Source organism: Bos taurus, chromosome Y (genome assembly GCF_002263795.3).
Source record: "Bos taurus isolate L1 Dominette 01449 registration number 42190680 breed Hereford chromosome Y, ARS-UCD2.0, whole genome shotgun sequence".
Lineage (NCBI taxonomy): Eukaryota > Metazoa > Chordata > Mammalia > Artiodactyla > Bovidae > Bos > Bos taurus.
Genome location: NC_082638.1, coordinates 5,728,463 through 5,741,890, shown reverse-complemented (window position 1 = coordinate 5,741,890; position 13,428 = coordinate 5,728,463). Strand labels below are relative to the sequence as shown.

At 47.2% G+C, this 13,428-nt stretch overlaps 1 protein-coding gene across 1 annotated transcript in view; it reads left to right on the top strand.

The window, feature by feature from the left end:
* Positions 1-13,428, top strand: part of ANOS1 (anosmin 1) — a 210,844-nt gene that overhangs the window by 153,754 nt on the left and 43,662 nt on the right. The window contains exons 5-6 of the mRNA XM_005228535.3: positions 1,671-1,855; positions 8,969-9,098. Coding sequence (XP_005228592.2) covers positions 1,671-1,855; positions 8,969-9,098 — 315 coding nt within the window. The remainder of the gene's footprint in view (positions 1-1,670; positions 1,856-8,968; positions 9,099-13,428) is intronic.

The following is a 13,428-nucleotide window of genomic DNA, read 5'->3' as shown; positions in this document are numbered from 1 at the left end:
GAGACTGAAGACATGGAAAGCAGAATGCAGCGCTCCGAACTCACCGTTTCAAATGAGGCATCAGCGCTCTAGGTGAACGCTTATCCTCAGTGCAGAACAGCTTTACGGGCAGCTGGTGTTCTTGGTTTGAGCATCAGGGTGCCCTGCACTCTAGCTAAATTCGGTCAGTTCCATCAATTTCTTTGGAATTATGAATTTGTTCTAAGTTCCCCTTTCCATCATGGCTGCTATTTTGAACCGTGGTTCTTACATCTTTGGGTTACCAGGCAACTTGCTCGCTCCGTTGTGGGGAGAGAGAAATCAAAATGATGAAGTATGTTCCGACGAGCCACCTGTGAGGGACTGTTTTTGAAGCCAGGCACTCACCCGTGCCAAAACCCAAACATTATTAATTCATCTTTTTTTTTCCCCCCAATTTTAAACAGCAAGTCAGCAGGGAGAGTCCCAGCAATCACTTGGGGAAATCCACGAGTCTTGTGGTTCAGAAACCATTCCTGTATGCTTTGACCACATGAGAGCATTGGGCTTTATAATGTTTTCCTTAAAAGGAAAACTCACTCGGACGGAGAGGAGAGGAAACTCGGGAACCATGTCATAAGGACCCTGAGATAGAGCAGCAGGGGCAGAGCATGTTACGTGGAGAAGGACTTGAGACTCCTAATGACTGTCGTCTCTGGTGGATTCCGTGTTAGGCTGCCATGTGCAGCTTGCTGTGTACATGCGTGCTCAGTCATGTCCAACTCCCTGTGACCCCGTGGACTGCAGCCCTCCAGGCTCCTCTGTCCATGGGATTCTCCAGGCAAGAATGCTGGAGTGGGTTGCCATGCCCCCCTCCATTGGATCCGCCCAACCCAGAGATCAAACCAGGGTGTCCTGCGTCTCCTGCATTGCAGGCAGATTCTTTACCACTGGAGTCATCAGGGAAACTGTTTATGACCATGTCAAGACCTAATTCCACCTGATCACTTATGCGTTAGAAAATGGGAATTCTATCAGCTTTTCATTACAAACCAAATTGAACCCACTTGGGGTTCAGAAAGACACCTGGCACATAGTAAATATTAGGTATTTCTCTTCCCCTTGCAAAAGGTTCCATCTGCCCATTTGTCAAGTTTTAACTTCAACAGGAGTGCTTTCTAACACTGCCATCTATAAAGTTCTTGCACTTTTTCTTTCATTTGAAAAAATGTACATAAAAGAACTGCTCTGAGGTTATGGCTCAGATGGTAAAGAATCTGCCTGCAATGTGGAAAACCTGGGTTCGATCTCTGCTTCAGGAAGATCCCCTGGAGAAGGGAATGACAACCCACTCCAGTACTCTTGCCCAGAGAACCCCAGGGACAGAGAAGCTTGGCAGGCTACCATTCTTGGGGGTCACCAAGAGTCAGACACAGCTAAGTGACTAACCCTTGAGGTTACTGGGGAGACAAAACCTTGTTCAGGGTCAAGAATCAATTTAGACCCTATAAAACAGTGGGAATGTGAAACTGAATTTGGTATCATATGATTTCAGACTGAACCCCTGATAGGGAGACGCTGCTATTAAGAAAGGAAACAGAGGGTCCTTTGTCATGAGATGAGTGTCATCTCCTCTTCAGTTCTTCTTCCTTAGCATTCACCACAGTCCACGTTGCACGCAGGCTCTTGTGACCGGAGTGGTTCTGTTCCAGGCGTCCCCCTGAAGCCCAGGAAGGAGTTGCGGTTCACGGAACTGCAGTCTGGGCAGCTGGAGGTAAAGTGGTCCTCGAAGTTCAATGTTTCCATTGAGCCCGTGATCTACGTGGTGCAGAGAAGGTGGAATTACGGGATCCATCCCAGCGAAGACGACGCCACGCACTGGCAGACCGTGGCACAGGTGAGTGCTTTGTGGGTTCTGTTTGTCTGACTCTTTGCGGCCCTGCGGACTGCAGCCCGCCAAGCTCCTCTGTCCATGGGATTTTCCAGGCAAAAATCCCGGAGTGGGTTGTCATTTCCTCCTCCAGGGGATCTTCCCAACCCAGGGATCGAACCTGGGTCTCCTAATGTCACCCTTGAGGTGACATCTCCTGCACACCTACACAGAGAAGGTTAACGTGCTGTAGCTTGCTCAAAATAGCCTGAGCGTGCAAGTCACTTAAACCACTGTACACACACCTCACCTCCAGCCCCCATCCCTTGGGGTGAAAGATAGGAGAAGCTCCATGGGTGTATAACCTGGTACCACGAGAAAGTGGGCTTCACGTGCTCACAATGCATGGTGAGTGAGTGAGTGAAGTCACTCAGTCGTGTCCAACTCTTTGAGACCCCTATGGACTGTAGCCTACCAGGCTCCTCCATCAATGGGATTTTCCAGGTAAGAGCACTGCAGTGAGTTGCCATTTCCATCTCCAGGGATTGAACCCAGTTCTCCCACATTGTATGCAGACACTTTACCGTCTGACCCTCCAGGGAAGTGCCAATGCATGGTGTAGCGACATAATTCTCCTTTTCAGAAGATCCATTGACTTACTCGTGGCTGTGCTGGGTCCCTGTTAGGACATTTGGGCTTCCCCTCATTGCAGCAAACAGGGGTTCCTCTTCACTGTGGAGTGAGGGCTTCTCATTGTGGTGGCTTCTAGAACACGCCTCTAGAACTCAGGCTCAGAAGTTGTGGCCCACAGACTTCCTTGCTCCAAGCACTGTGGCATCTCCCCAGAGCAGGGATCCAAGTGGTGTCCCCTGCATTTCAAGGGGGGTTCTTAAAGCACTGGATCACCAGGGAAGCCATTTTCCGATGCGTGTTCACATTCATTTCCTCCAAGAACTGCACTTAAGCCTTGAGATACATGGAGAACCCGCTAGACTGAGGGAAATGCAACAGCCGAAGGACTTGCCAACCTGCCATGTCTTGACGTCTTCTACCGTATTGCTCCTGAAACGTTGTTGCCGAACCATGAAAGATGGTGGGATTCTTGGCCTCCAGAGGAGAAGAATTCGATATGGGGCCAGAGACGAGGCTTGATTGCTCAGAGCTTTTGTGTCATAAAGTTTTATTAAAGTATAAAAGAGATCGAGAAAGCTTGTGACATAGACATCAGAAGGGGGATCGGAAAGAGTGCCCCCTCGCTAGTGTGAGCAATGGAGTTACATACTTTTTAATAACTTATTACCGTGAATCAAAAGAATGTCTGGAGGTTGTAAAGACCTTCCTAGACCCACTCCCATAATTGACATTTTAAGATAAGAGGATTAGCCAGAAGGTTTTTTTCCAGAAACTGTCCTCAAACAGGATACATCATTGTTATATAATCCTAAGGGATGTAGAAGGAAAAAAAGTTTGTCCTTTCCTCCTCCTTGAGAATTCCAGACCCCTGTCTCCTTGGGGACCCCCGGACTTCTTATCAACCTACCTAGGATTTGACTCTCTCACTCCCACGTTTAAGCTTTCATTCCGCACAGGAGTTGAGTGGCTGAACGAAGAATCCTGTCACCAGACTGCTTGGTGGGAAGCAGCGGGCAGATCTCGAATCTTCCCTGAGTACTTTTAACTCCCCAAACAATGGGCCACCGGATGGTACCCCTCCTGGGGGTCATCTCCCCAGTGCTGAGGAAAGAATAAATGATCAGTATGAAATCCCTTCATGCTTTTCAACAAGAAAACATGCCTTCCCCACATGTCGGTCTATAAGGAAATCTCTGCTGATGTGTGTAAGACCGTGTTTCTCCAAAGACGAGATTCCCTTGATTTTTTTTTTTTTTTTTCTTTTTCAGTACATGTAAACTACAGTGCAACACTCAGGTGTTTGAAAGAAAAATGTCATCCCTTTCTCATCAGGAGTGTCTCAGAGAGGATAAACATGAGAGTAATTTAAAGACCTCAAAAGCAATGAGAAATGTGATGTTAAAATGATTTTTTTTTAAAAAATTGGAGGATAACATGCAACGTTGTGTTAGTTTCTGCCGTATGACAAAGTGAATCAATCACAAGTGTACAATATCCCTTCCACCTTGACCCTTCCACCCCTCTCTTCTGTCCCTCTAGGTCATCACAGAGAAGTGGGCTAAGCTCCTTGTGGTACACGGCAGGTTCTTGCTAGCTTTCTATCTCACACATAAAGTAGTGCATACAGTCGGTGCTGTTAGTGTGCATAATCATCGCTACTTGCTGAATTTGTCCCACTCCCTCCTTCCCCTTCTGTGTCCACATGTCCATTCTCTACGTCTCTGTGTCTTTCTTCCCTGCAAATAGGTTTGTCAGTACCCTTTTTTGAGGTTCCATATATATGCACTAATATTCTACATTTATTTTTTTCTCTCTCTGCCTTATTTGACTCTGTATAATAGGCTCTTCGTGTATCCGCCTCATTACAACTGACTCAGATTCGTTCCTTTTTTATGGCTGAGTAATATTCCGTTGCATATATGTACCACATCTAAAAGAAACATCTTCAATTAGAGAAAAAAAAAAGAACTGGTCAGAAATATTTAGTAATTTTATTCCATATCTATCTTATTAAATCCTTTTGCTTTAACAAAACATGAAGATGTTCAGAATACAGCCTAAAATTATGTTTGGTTTACATGGCATTCTCCCCTAAATAGTGCTATGGTATTACTTGTAGAATTTACAAATTACCAATTTGAAGATTTATGAAAGGAACTGATGATAAGACTTTCTCTCTCATATTCTCTTTCTTAGAGAGAGGAAAGACCTCTGTCATTTATTATTATTGCTGTTTTCACTGGTTAACTCCACACGAAATGCTTCCTTTCTGTGTCTGCTGAGAATGCTTTAGTTCCTTAAACTAAGGACTTTAGTTCCTTAAACTGAAGGCTGAAACTAGACAAAGAAGTCAATGGAAATGTTGTCTCAAATTCTGCCAGATAAGGTAGAAAGCCACGCTTGTCACCGTCTTCCTTTAAAAAAAAAAATTACTTATTTTTTAAATTTAATTAGAGGCTAATTACTTTACAGTATTGTGATTTTTGCCAGACATTGAGATGAATCAGCCATGTGTACATGTGTTCCAACCAGTGTCCACGTGTTCCCCGTCCGGAATGCCCCTTCCACCCCCTCCCCACCCCATCCCTCTGGGTCATCCCAGAGCACCGGCTTTGAGTGCCCTGCTTCATGCATCAAACTTGCACTGGTCATCTGTTTCACATATGGTAATATACATGTTTCAGTGCTGTTCTCTCAAATCATCCCAGCCTCGCCTCCTGGGCATACACACTGAGGAAACCAGAATGGAAACAGACACGTGTACCCCAGTGTTCACCACAGCACTGTTTGCATAGCTAGGACACGGAAGCAACCCAGATGTCCATCGACAGACGAATGGACAACGAAGTTGTGGTACACACACACAATGGAATATTACTCAGTGATAAAAAAAAAAGAACACATTTGAGTCAGTTCTAATAAGGTGGATGAAACTGGAGCCTATTATACAGAGTGAAGTAAGTGAGAAAGAGAAACAACAATATGGTATATTAATGCATATATATGGAATTTAGAAAGACAGTAATGACGACCCTGTTTATTTATTTTAATCATGGAAGTGCTCAGCTTCTTTTGAAGCTCACGTGGCAGTCCTTTCAGTAAGTTATCACAAGCTGAGGCTTAGAAGGATTTCATTTCTGTTCTGTTGCCCAGTTTCATGCACTGAGTGTCTCGTTGAGCTCAGCTGGCACTAGGCCCAGATGACACACACAACTCAGACATTTATCCCCTGGAGTTGATAGCTTACGGTGAATGATGTTGTATTCGTGATCTCCGAAGAAGGAGATTTAGCTTTGGGACCAGGGACCAGGCTTCATTGCTCAAGAGCTTCTGTGTAGCGGAGTTTTATTAAAGTAAGACAAGAGACAGAGAAAGCTTCTGACACAGACATCAGAAGGGGGATGGAGAGTGCCCCCTCCCTAGTGTTAGCAAGGGAGCTGTATAGTTTTTAGTTATTACAATAAATCAAAAGAACGTCTCAGGGTTGCAAAAATTTTACCAGACCCACTCCCACAATTTACATTTTAGGATAACAGGATTCAGTGAAGTGAAGTCGCTCAGTCGTGTCTGACTCTTTGCAACCCCATGGACTGTAGCCTACCAGGACTCTCCATGGGATTTTCCAGGCAAGAGTACTGGAATGGGTTGCCATTTCCTTCTCCAGGGGATCTTTCCAACCCAGGGATTGAACCTAGGTCTCCCACATTGTAGGCAGACGCTTTACTGTCTGAGCCAGTAGGGAGGTCCTTAGAACTTGACAATAGAAAGATCCTACCACACCAACTCCCATAATATACATTCTAAGATATCAGGATTAGTCAGAAGGTTTTCAGGAAGGAGAAACTGTCTTCAAGCAGGATACATTATTGTTATATAATCCTTCAGTTCACTTCAGTTCAGTCGCTCAGTCGTGTCCAACTCTTTGCCACCCCATGGACTGTATGTAGCAGGCCAGGCCTCCCTGTCCATCTCCAACTCCCGGAGTTTACTCAAACTCATGTCCATCAAGTTGGTGATGCCATCCAACCATCTCATCCTCTGTCATCCCCTTCTCCTTCTGCCTTCAATCTTTCCCAGCATCAGGGTCTTTTCCAAGGAGTCAGTTCTTTGCATCAGGTGGCCAAATTATTAGAGTTTCAGCTTCCTCATCAGTCCTTCCAATGAATATTCAGGACTGATCTCCTTTAGAATGGACTAGTTGGATCTCCTTGCAGTCCAAGGGACTCTCAAGAGTCTTCTCCAACACCACAGTTCAAAAGCATCAATTCTTTGGCTCAGCTTTCTTTGTAGTCCAACTCTCACATCCATACATGACTACTGGAAAAAATATACGTTCTAAGATATCAGAATTTGGACAAAATGTGGTCCAAGATATCAGGATTAGTCAGAAGTTTTCAGGAAGGAAAAACTGTCCTCAAGAAGGATACATTGTTGTTATATAATCCTTAGTACAGAGTTTAAACTGAGTTGTTTGTTGTATAATCATCAGTTCCAGGCTTAAAGGAAAAAAAAATCAACAAATGTTTTATGTGACTGCTGCTAAGTCACTTCAGTCGTGTCCGACTCTGTGCGACCCCTTAGACGGCAGCCCACCAGGCTCCACCGTCCCTGGGATTCTCCAGGCAAGAACACTGGAGTGGATTGCCATTTCCTTCTGCAATGCACGAAAGTGAAAAGTGAAAGTGAAGTCTCTCAATAAGTGTCCGACTCTTCGTGACCCCATTGACTACAGCCTACCAGGCTCCTTCGTCCATGGTATTTTCCAGGCAAGAGTACTGGAGTGGGTTGCCATTGCCTTCTCCTTTATGTGACTAAGACTAAAGAATGTAAAGAAAAAAGATGTTTGCCCTTTCCTCCTCCTTGAGAATCCCAGATCCCTATCTCCTCCTCGAGAACCCCAGATCCCTGTCTCTTCAGGGACCCCCGGACTTCTTATCCACCTGCCTAGAAAGCGACTCTCTCAGAGTCATGGCCAAGTTCTCAGGTGTGCCCTAGGACACTGTTGGAAGTGGGCATATTGCCCTGAGCTTGACCAAGCGGGGCAGTGACGATATGGTCAGGTTGCCTGTGATCTTGGGACATAACCAGAGGGACAGCAAGCCCTGTTGATGTGTCCCTGTGTCCAGTTTTCTTCTTTGCAATGTTTTATTGGACTAAGGTATATTCATACAGCCACTCCTGATGGCTCAGCTGTAAAGAACCCGCCTGCCAATTGAGCAGACCCAGGTTTGATCCCTGGTTTGGGAAGATCCCCTGGAGAAGGACATGACAACCCACTCCACTGTTCTTGCCTGGAGAATCCCATGGACAGAGGAGCCTGGAGTCTGTGGGGTCAGACATGAGTCAAACATGACTTAGTGATTAAACCACCTCCACATAGAGATCCACCAGTCCATTCTAAAGGAGATCAGTCCTGGGTGTTCATTGGAAGGACTGATGCTGAAGCTGAAACTCCAGTACTTTGGCCACCTCATGCAAAGAGTTGACTCGTTGGAAAAGACCCTGATGCTGGGAGGGATTGGGGGCAGGAGGAGAAGGGGACGACAGAGGATGAGATGGCTGGATGGCATCACTGACTTGATGGACATGAGTTTGACTAAACTCCAGGGGTTGGTGATAGACAGGGAGGCCTGGTGTGCTGTGATTCACGGGGTCACAAAGAGTCGGATACGACTGAGCGACTGAACTGAACTGAACATAGTAACACACCTCAGCCTTCAGGAACATGAATCTGTGCGCATCTTACATGATTTACTCAAACTGAAAAAGAAAGAAAGAAAAAGCCTTGAGTTGCAATATACTTGGGGAATTTAAGTGTGTGGGTTCGCATAGCTACTTCCAGAATTATATTTGGTGTCCAAGTAGGAGGCATTTTCCTTCTGTCATCTATAGATGATTTCATGTTCTCTGTAATGTAATGATTGCTTCATATATTTATTCATTCATGAAGTGAAGTGACAGTTGCTCAGTCCTGTCCGACTCTCTGCAACCCCACGGACTGTAGCCCATCAGGCTCCTCTGTCCTTGGGATTTTCCAGGCAAGGATACTGGAGTGGGTTGCCATTCCCTTCTCCAGGGGATCTTCCCGACCCAGGGATCAAACCTGGGTCTCCCGCATTGCAGATTCTTGACCATCTGACCCACAGGGGAAGCCCATTATTCGTTCTTGTGTATACTGCATTAATGAAAACCCTCCAAAACTGTATGTAGTCATCAGAGGTAAAAACCAGCCTGTGCATTCAATCATGAGATTTTGACTTCCACAGAGCCATCCGAGTCTTTGGGAATAAATACCCGTGAGTGGCATGGAGCCACTGGAACCTCCCCTGGGAATTCCCTGGTCCTGACAGCCCTCCCTGGAACCCAGCAGGGTTGCCCGTCCTCACCCAGGAGGGCAGGGGGAGGGCGGGACTGTGTCAAGTCCGCTGATGAGTCAAGCGTGTGTTTACAAAGCATACACAGCGGGCACATCAGGGTAACAGGCTTCTGTGTGCCTCTCCCCCTCAGACCACGGACGAGCGGGTGCAGCTGACGGACGTCCGGCCCAGCAGGTGGTACCAGTTCCGGGTGGCGGCCGTGAACGTGCACGGGACCCGAGGCTTCACCGCCCCCAGCAAGCACTTCCGCTCCTCCAAAGGTCAGTGGTGCTTGCCGCCCGCCCGCCCGCCGACCCACCCACCTCGCGATGGAAGGTCAGGGGGGTGGGGGACACATCCGTGGTGTCTCCAGGCTGGTATGGGTGTGTTTGGCCAGCACGTGGCTTTGCTGTGCTGAGCGAATGGGACCAGATGCCTCTGAAGGAGCTGCATGAATTCACGGCTGGGAGGATCCCTGGGATTTGACCTCTGCGAGGCTCCGGAAACTGTCATCACGATGATGTTTTCTCAGCTTGGAACAGGCCGTTGTCTAGAATCAGCTTCCACTGCCTGGGTCTCTCCACATCTTATGCATCAAGCACCATTCACTTTAAATTTTTTTGGAGAGAAGGCTTTCGTGTTTGCCACATCAGATGATGCAGGTTTCTTGAAAAGAGTGGCTCTGATGCGTGTCATTCACCTCCTGTTTCACAGCAGGCGGAGTTTAAATCCGTCCTGAGTCACTGTGTCGTGGCTGTCGCTTTCTTCCCTTCTCATTTCACTGCTGTTCTAAAACCTCTGTGGGTGTGATGGATACTCAGTTTTCCACTTGTGGTTGGTTTAGGCTGTGATTCTGCAAGGGCATGATTGGGCCGGATATTGAGAATAGCTCTGTGTTTACATCTCCAGTTGTCTTGCGCGTTCTGAATTAATGAGATGTCAGCCTGGCTAATCAGCAAGCTCCGTTTTCATGGGAGATGAGTGAGGTTACTCACTGACTAATCAGCAGGTATCGTCGTCCACAGGAGGTCACTCCACCTCCGTTTAGGCAGGCATTGTGATGTTAATGAATAATGTGAGGTGTGTAACATCCATCCTGTCTTTCAAGATGGGAAGGTTTGCACTGGCTGCTATAAATTGCAATTGCTTTCCATTTAGGATGTCCAGGTGGCTCAGTGGTAAAGGACCCGCCAGCCAATGCAGAAGATGCAGGTTTGATCCCTGGGATGGGAAGATGCCCTGGAGGAGGAAATGGCAACCCAACGCAGTATTCTTGCCTGGAGAATCCCATGGACAGAGGAGCCTGGTGGGCTACAGTCCGTGGGGTCGCGAAAGTGCCAGACGTGACTGAGCCCACACACACTCTTATAAGTGTCAGCTAGTCTGTCTATATGTTGCTAGAATGATATTGCCACACCTTTACCGAGATAATCACAGGTCTCACTGGAAAATTTGCAGCCAAAAAAATTTAAATATTTGGATGCCGTTCCAGTGTTTATTGCAGACTTTTTTTCTTTTTAATTGCCTGCACTAGGTCTTAGCTGTGACAGGCGGACCCTTCAGTCTTCACTGTACCCTGTGGGGTCCAGTTCCCTGACCAGAGATTGAAGCCGGGTCCCCTGCACCAGGCGTGTGGAGTCTTAGACTCTGGATCACTGGGGAAGTCCCCTGTGTTGTAGATTATTTTTTTTTTTAACTCTTTCTTTTAAAAGGCCCTTTTAAGAAAGGTATATCCCGCACACCCCGCTCCCAGGTGAATACACTAAGCAAGCTGGAAAGAGAAATAGCAAACAGAGACATGAGACCTTTCTCGAATGAGGCCTGTCTCCCTGTGGTCCAATGATCTAGAGAGGCCACGTGAATAAATAGTCAGTGGCGGGTTCAGAGGCGAGGATCCGAGCGGGGCTCGGGAAGTCTCCGCCTTGACTTTCCCAGTTCACATGTGGTCCAGGTGTGTGTGGTCACACCGTGTTCCCACTGGCCCCGTTGCCTGCCTGTGGTCTGGCACTCTCAGATCAACACGGCTTGTGCACACACGAGGCACAGCAGTGCCCAGCCTCTGCGTTGCACAGGACAAATCCCCTTTGGAGCTGGGTGGGACCTGGGCAGAGGTCCCGTGACCGTGGCTGCCAACCTCCAAAGAGGCATGTATCCTGGGGAGATAGCAGGGCCATGTCGCCCCAGCCCTTCCTGCATATCTGAACACCCCTCGGGTCTTGGATTAGCCCTGTGCCTGTCAGTTGAAATGGTCTTTCGTTGAATGAAGGTGCACCGTTTGGGCAATCCCCACACTCACCATTAAATCATTCTGTTTCTTGGTTTGACAAATGTGCCCAGCATTCAGCATTGCAGAGTGCACGCCTGAAGCAAAAAACACACACCTAGAATTCGTGGTAGGTACTAGTGTCTTCACTGAAGACACAGGCCCGCTAAGCGGCTGAAGCTGATTCATGCAGGATGCAGCTAAGGGTTGTGGTTATTGCTCAGTCGCTAAGTCGTGTCCATCTATTTGTGACTCCATGGACTGCACCACGCTAGGCCTCCCTGTCCATCACCATCTCCTACTGTTTGCTTAAACCCATGTCCATTGCATCAGTGATGCTATCCAACCATCTCATCCTCTGTTGTCCCCTTCTCCTCCTGCCTTCGATCTTTCCCATCATCAGGCTCTTTTCTAATGAGTCAGCTCCTCATATCAAGGGGCCAAAGTATTGAAGCTTCCGCTTCAGCATCAGTCCTTCCAATGAATAATCAGAGTTGATTTCCTTTAGGATGGACTGGTTTGATCTCCTTGCTGTCCAAGGGACTCTCAAGAGTCTTCTCTAGCACCACAATTTGAAAGCATCAATTCTTTAGGTTCCACATGTAAGTGATATTATATGAAGCTTGCCTTCTGCAGTATGGCCATCTAAAGGTCTCTCTCTTTGTTGCAATTTGCACGCTGGCTTTCTGTGCAAATGTGGAGGTGGGTTTCTGTATGTAACCATTAGCATTGTCGGGACACCTTGAGGTGCCTGCCTCACAGATGATGGCTTTTCTCCCCGGGCAGGACAGAGCAAGGGCTCCTTTCTCATGGGGTTTCATGTCAGTGCGATAACAGACCTGCATTTCTCCAGGGGTGACAAGTGGTTTCATTTGGCATTTTCTGCATCATAGGCGCTGGATTGTTCCATCATTGTGCCTGTTACTTTTTGCGCGTGGAATTAATCATGAGGTTCAGAGAGGAAACCATAAATCTTTCTTCTGAAATCCAAGTGTTCCATCTTCCTTTTCCAAAAGCACTACATAGAGTTGTTAATAAAGGAACTGTTTTCAAGGCTGAATTTGGATAGTCCTGCTAAATACTGAATATATCTTGCCCTGGAAATCACGCAGATTGTAAAAGGAGCTAACATGGCCTTCCTGTTCCATTCATCTCTGAGGGTGTGTTTGCTTCCTGCCCCGTGAGATGGGTTTCTGTAGACGACTGGGAAGGTTGTAAAGAGGGAGTGGGTGAGGCAGAAAGAGAAGTGGGATAGGGGGAAATGCTCTCATGTAAGCCTCAAGAAAACTCTCATCTTGTGATGTGACTCTGGCCCTCTCATGCTACACTCCCCAACTAGTGAATGAAACGCTGATCCTCAGTTTCCTCATCTGTAAAATGGGAACACGGTGCCAACATTTCAAAAACAAAATACAGCCATAAGCTCATTAGAAATAAGCACCACTTATGAGACCCTGGGTTTGATCCCTGGGTTGGGAAGATCCCTTGGAGAAGGAAATGGCAGCCCACTCCAGTGTTCTTGCCTGGAGAATCCCATGGACAGAGGAGCCTGGGGGGCTACAGTCTACGGGGTTGCAAAGAAGTGGACATGACTGAGCGACTAACACTTTTATGTCCAGTTCCAGAGACTAAATGGTGTCATGGCTTTAGAAAGACTGACTCGGGGTTGGCACTCTGTGGCCCATGGGCCATGTTTGGCCTGCTCCTTGTTTCTGCAAATAGCGTTTCATTAGCACAGAGCCACGCTCATTTGTTGCCGTGTTGTCAATTTTTTTTGTTGTTTTTGTCCAGTCATTCAGTTGTGTCCAGCTGTTTGCGACCCCATGGGCTGCAGCGCGCCAGGCTTCCCTCTCCTGCACTGTTTCGTGGACTTTGCTCAAACTCACGTCCGTTGAGTCATGAAGCCGTCCAACCATCTCATTCTCTGTCACTGCCTTCTCCTCCTGCCTTCAATCTTTCCCAGCATTGGGGTCTTTTGTAATGAGTCTATGGCTGCTCTTTTAAAAAAGTGCTTTTTACTTTGTATTGGGGTAGAGCTTATTAACAATATTGTGATAGTTTCAGCTAGATAGTGAAGAGACTCAGCCGTACATGTACATGTATCCATTCTCCCGCGAACTCCCCTCCCATCCAGGCTGCCACATGACACTGAGCAGAGTTCCCTGTGCTGTCCAGCAGGTCCTTGTTGGTTCTCCATGTTAAATACAGCCGTGTGTCCATGTCCATCCCAAACTCCATAACTATCCCGTCCCCCAACCTTCCACCTGGTAACCATGAGGTTATTACAGAGTATTGAGCAGAGTCCCGTGTGCTGGACAGCAGGTCCTTGTTGGTTCTCCATGTTAAAT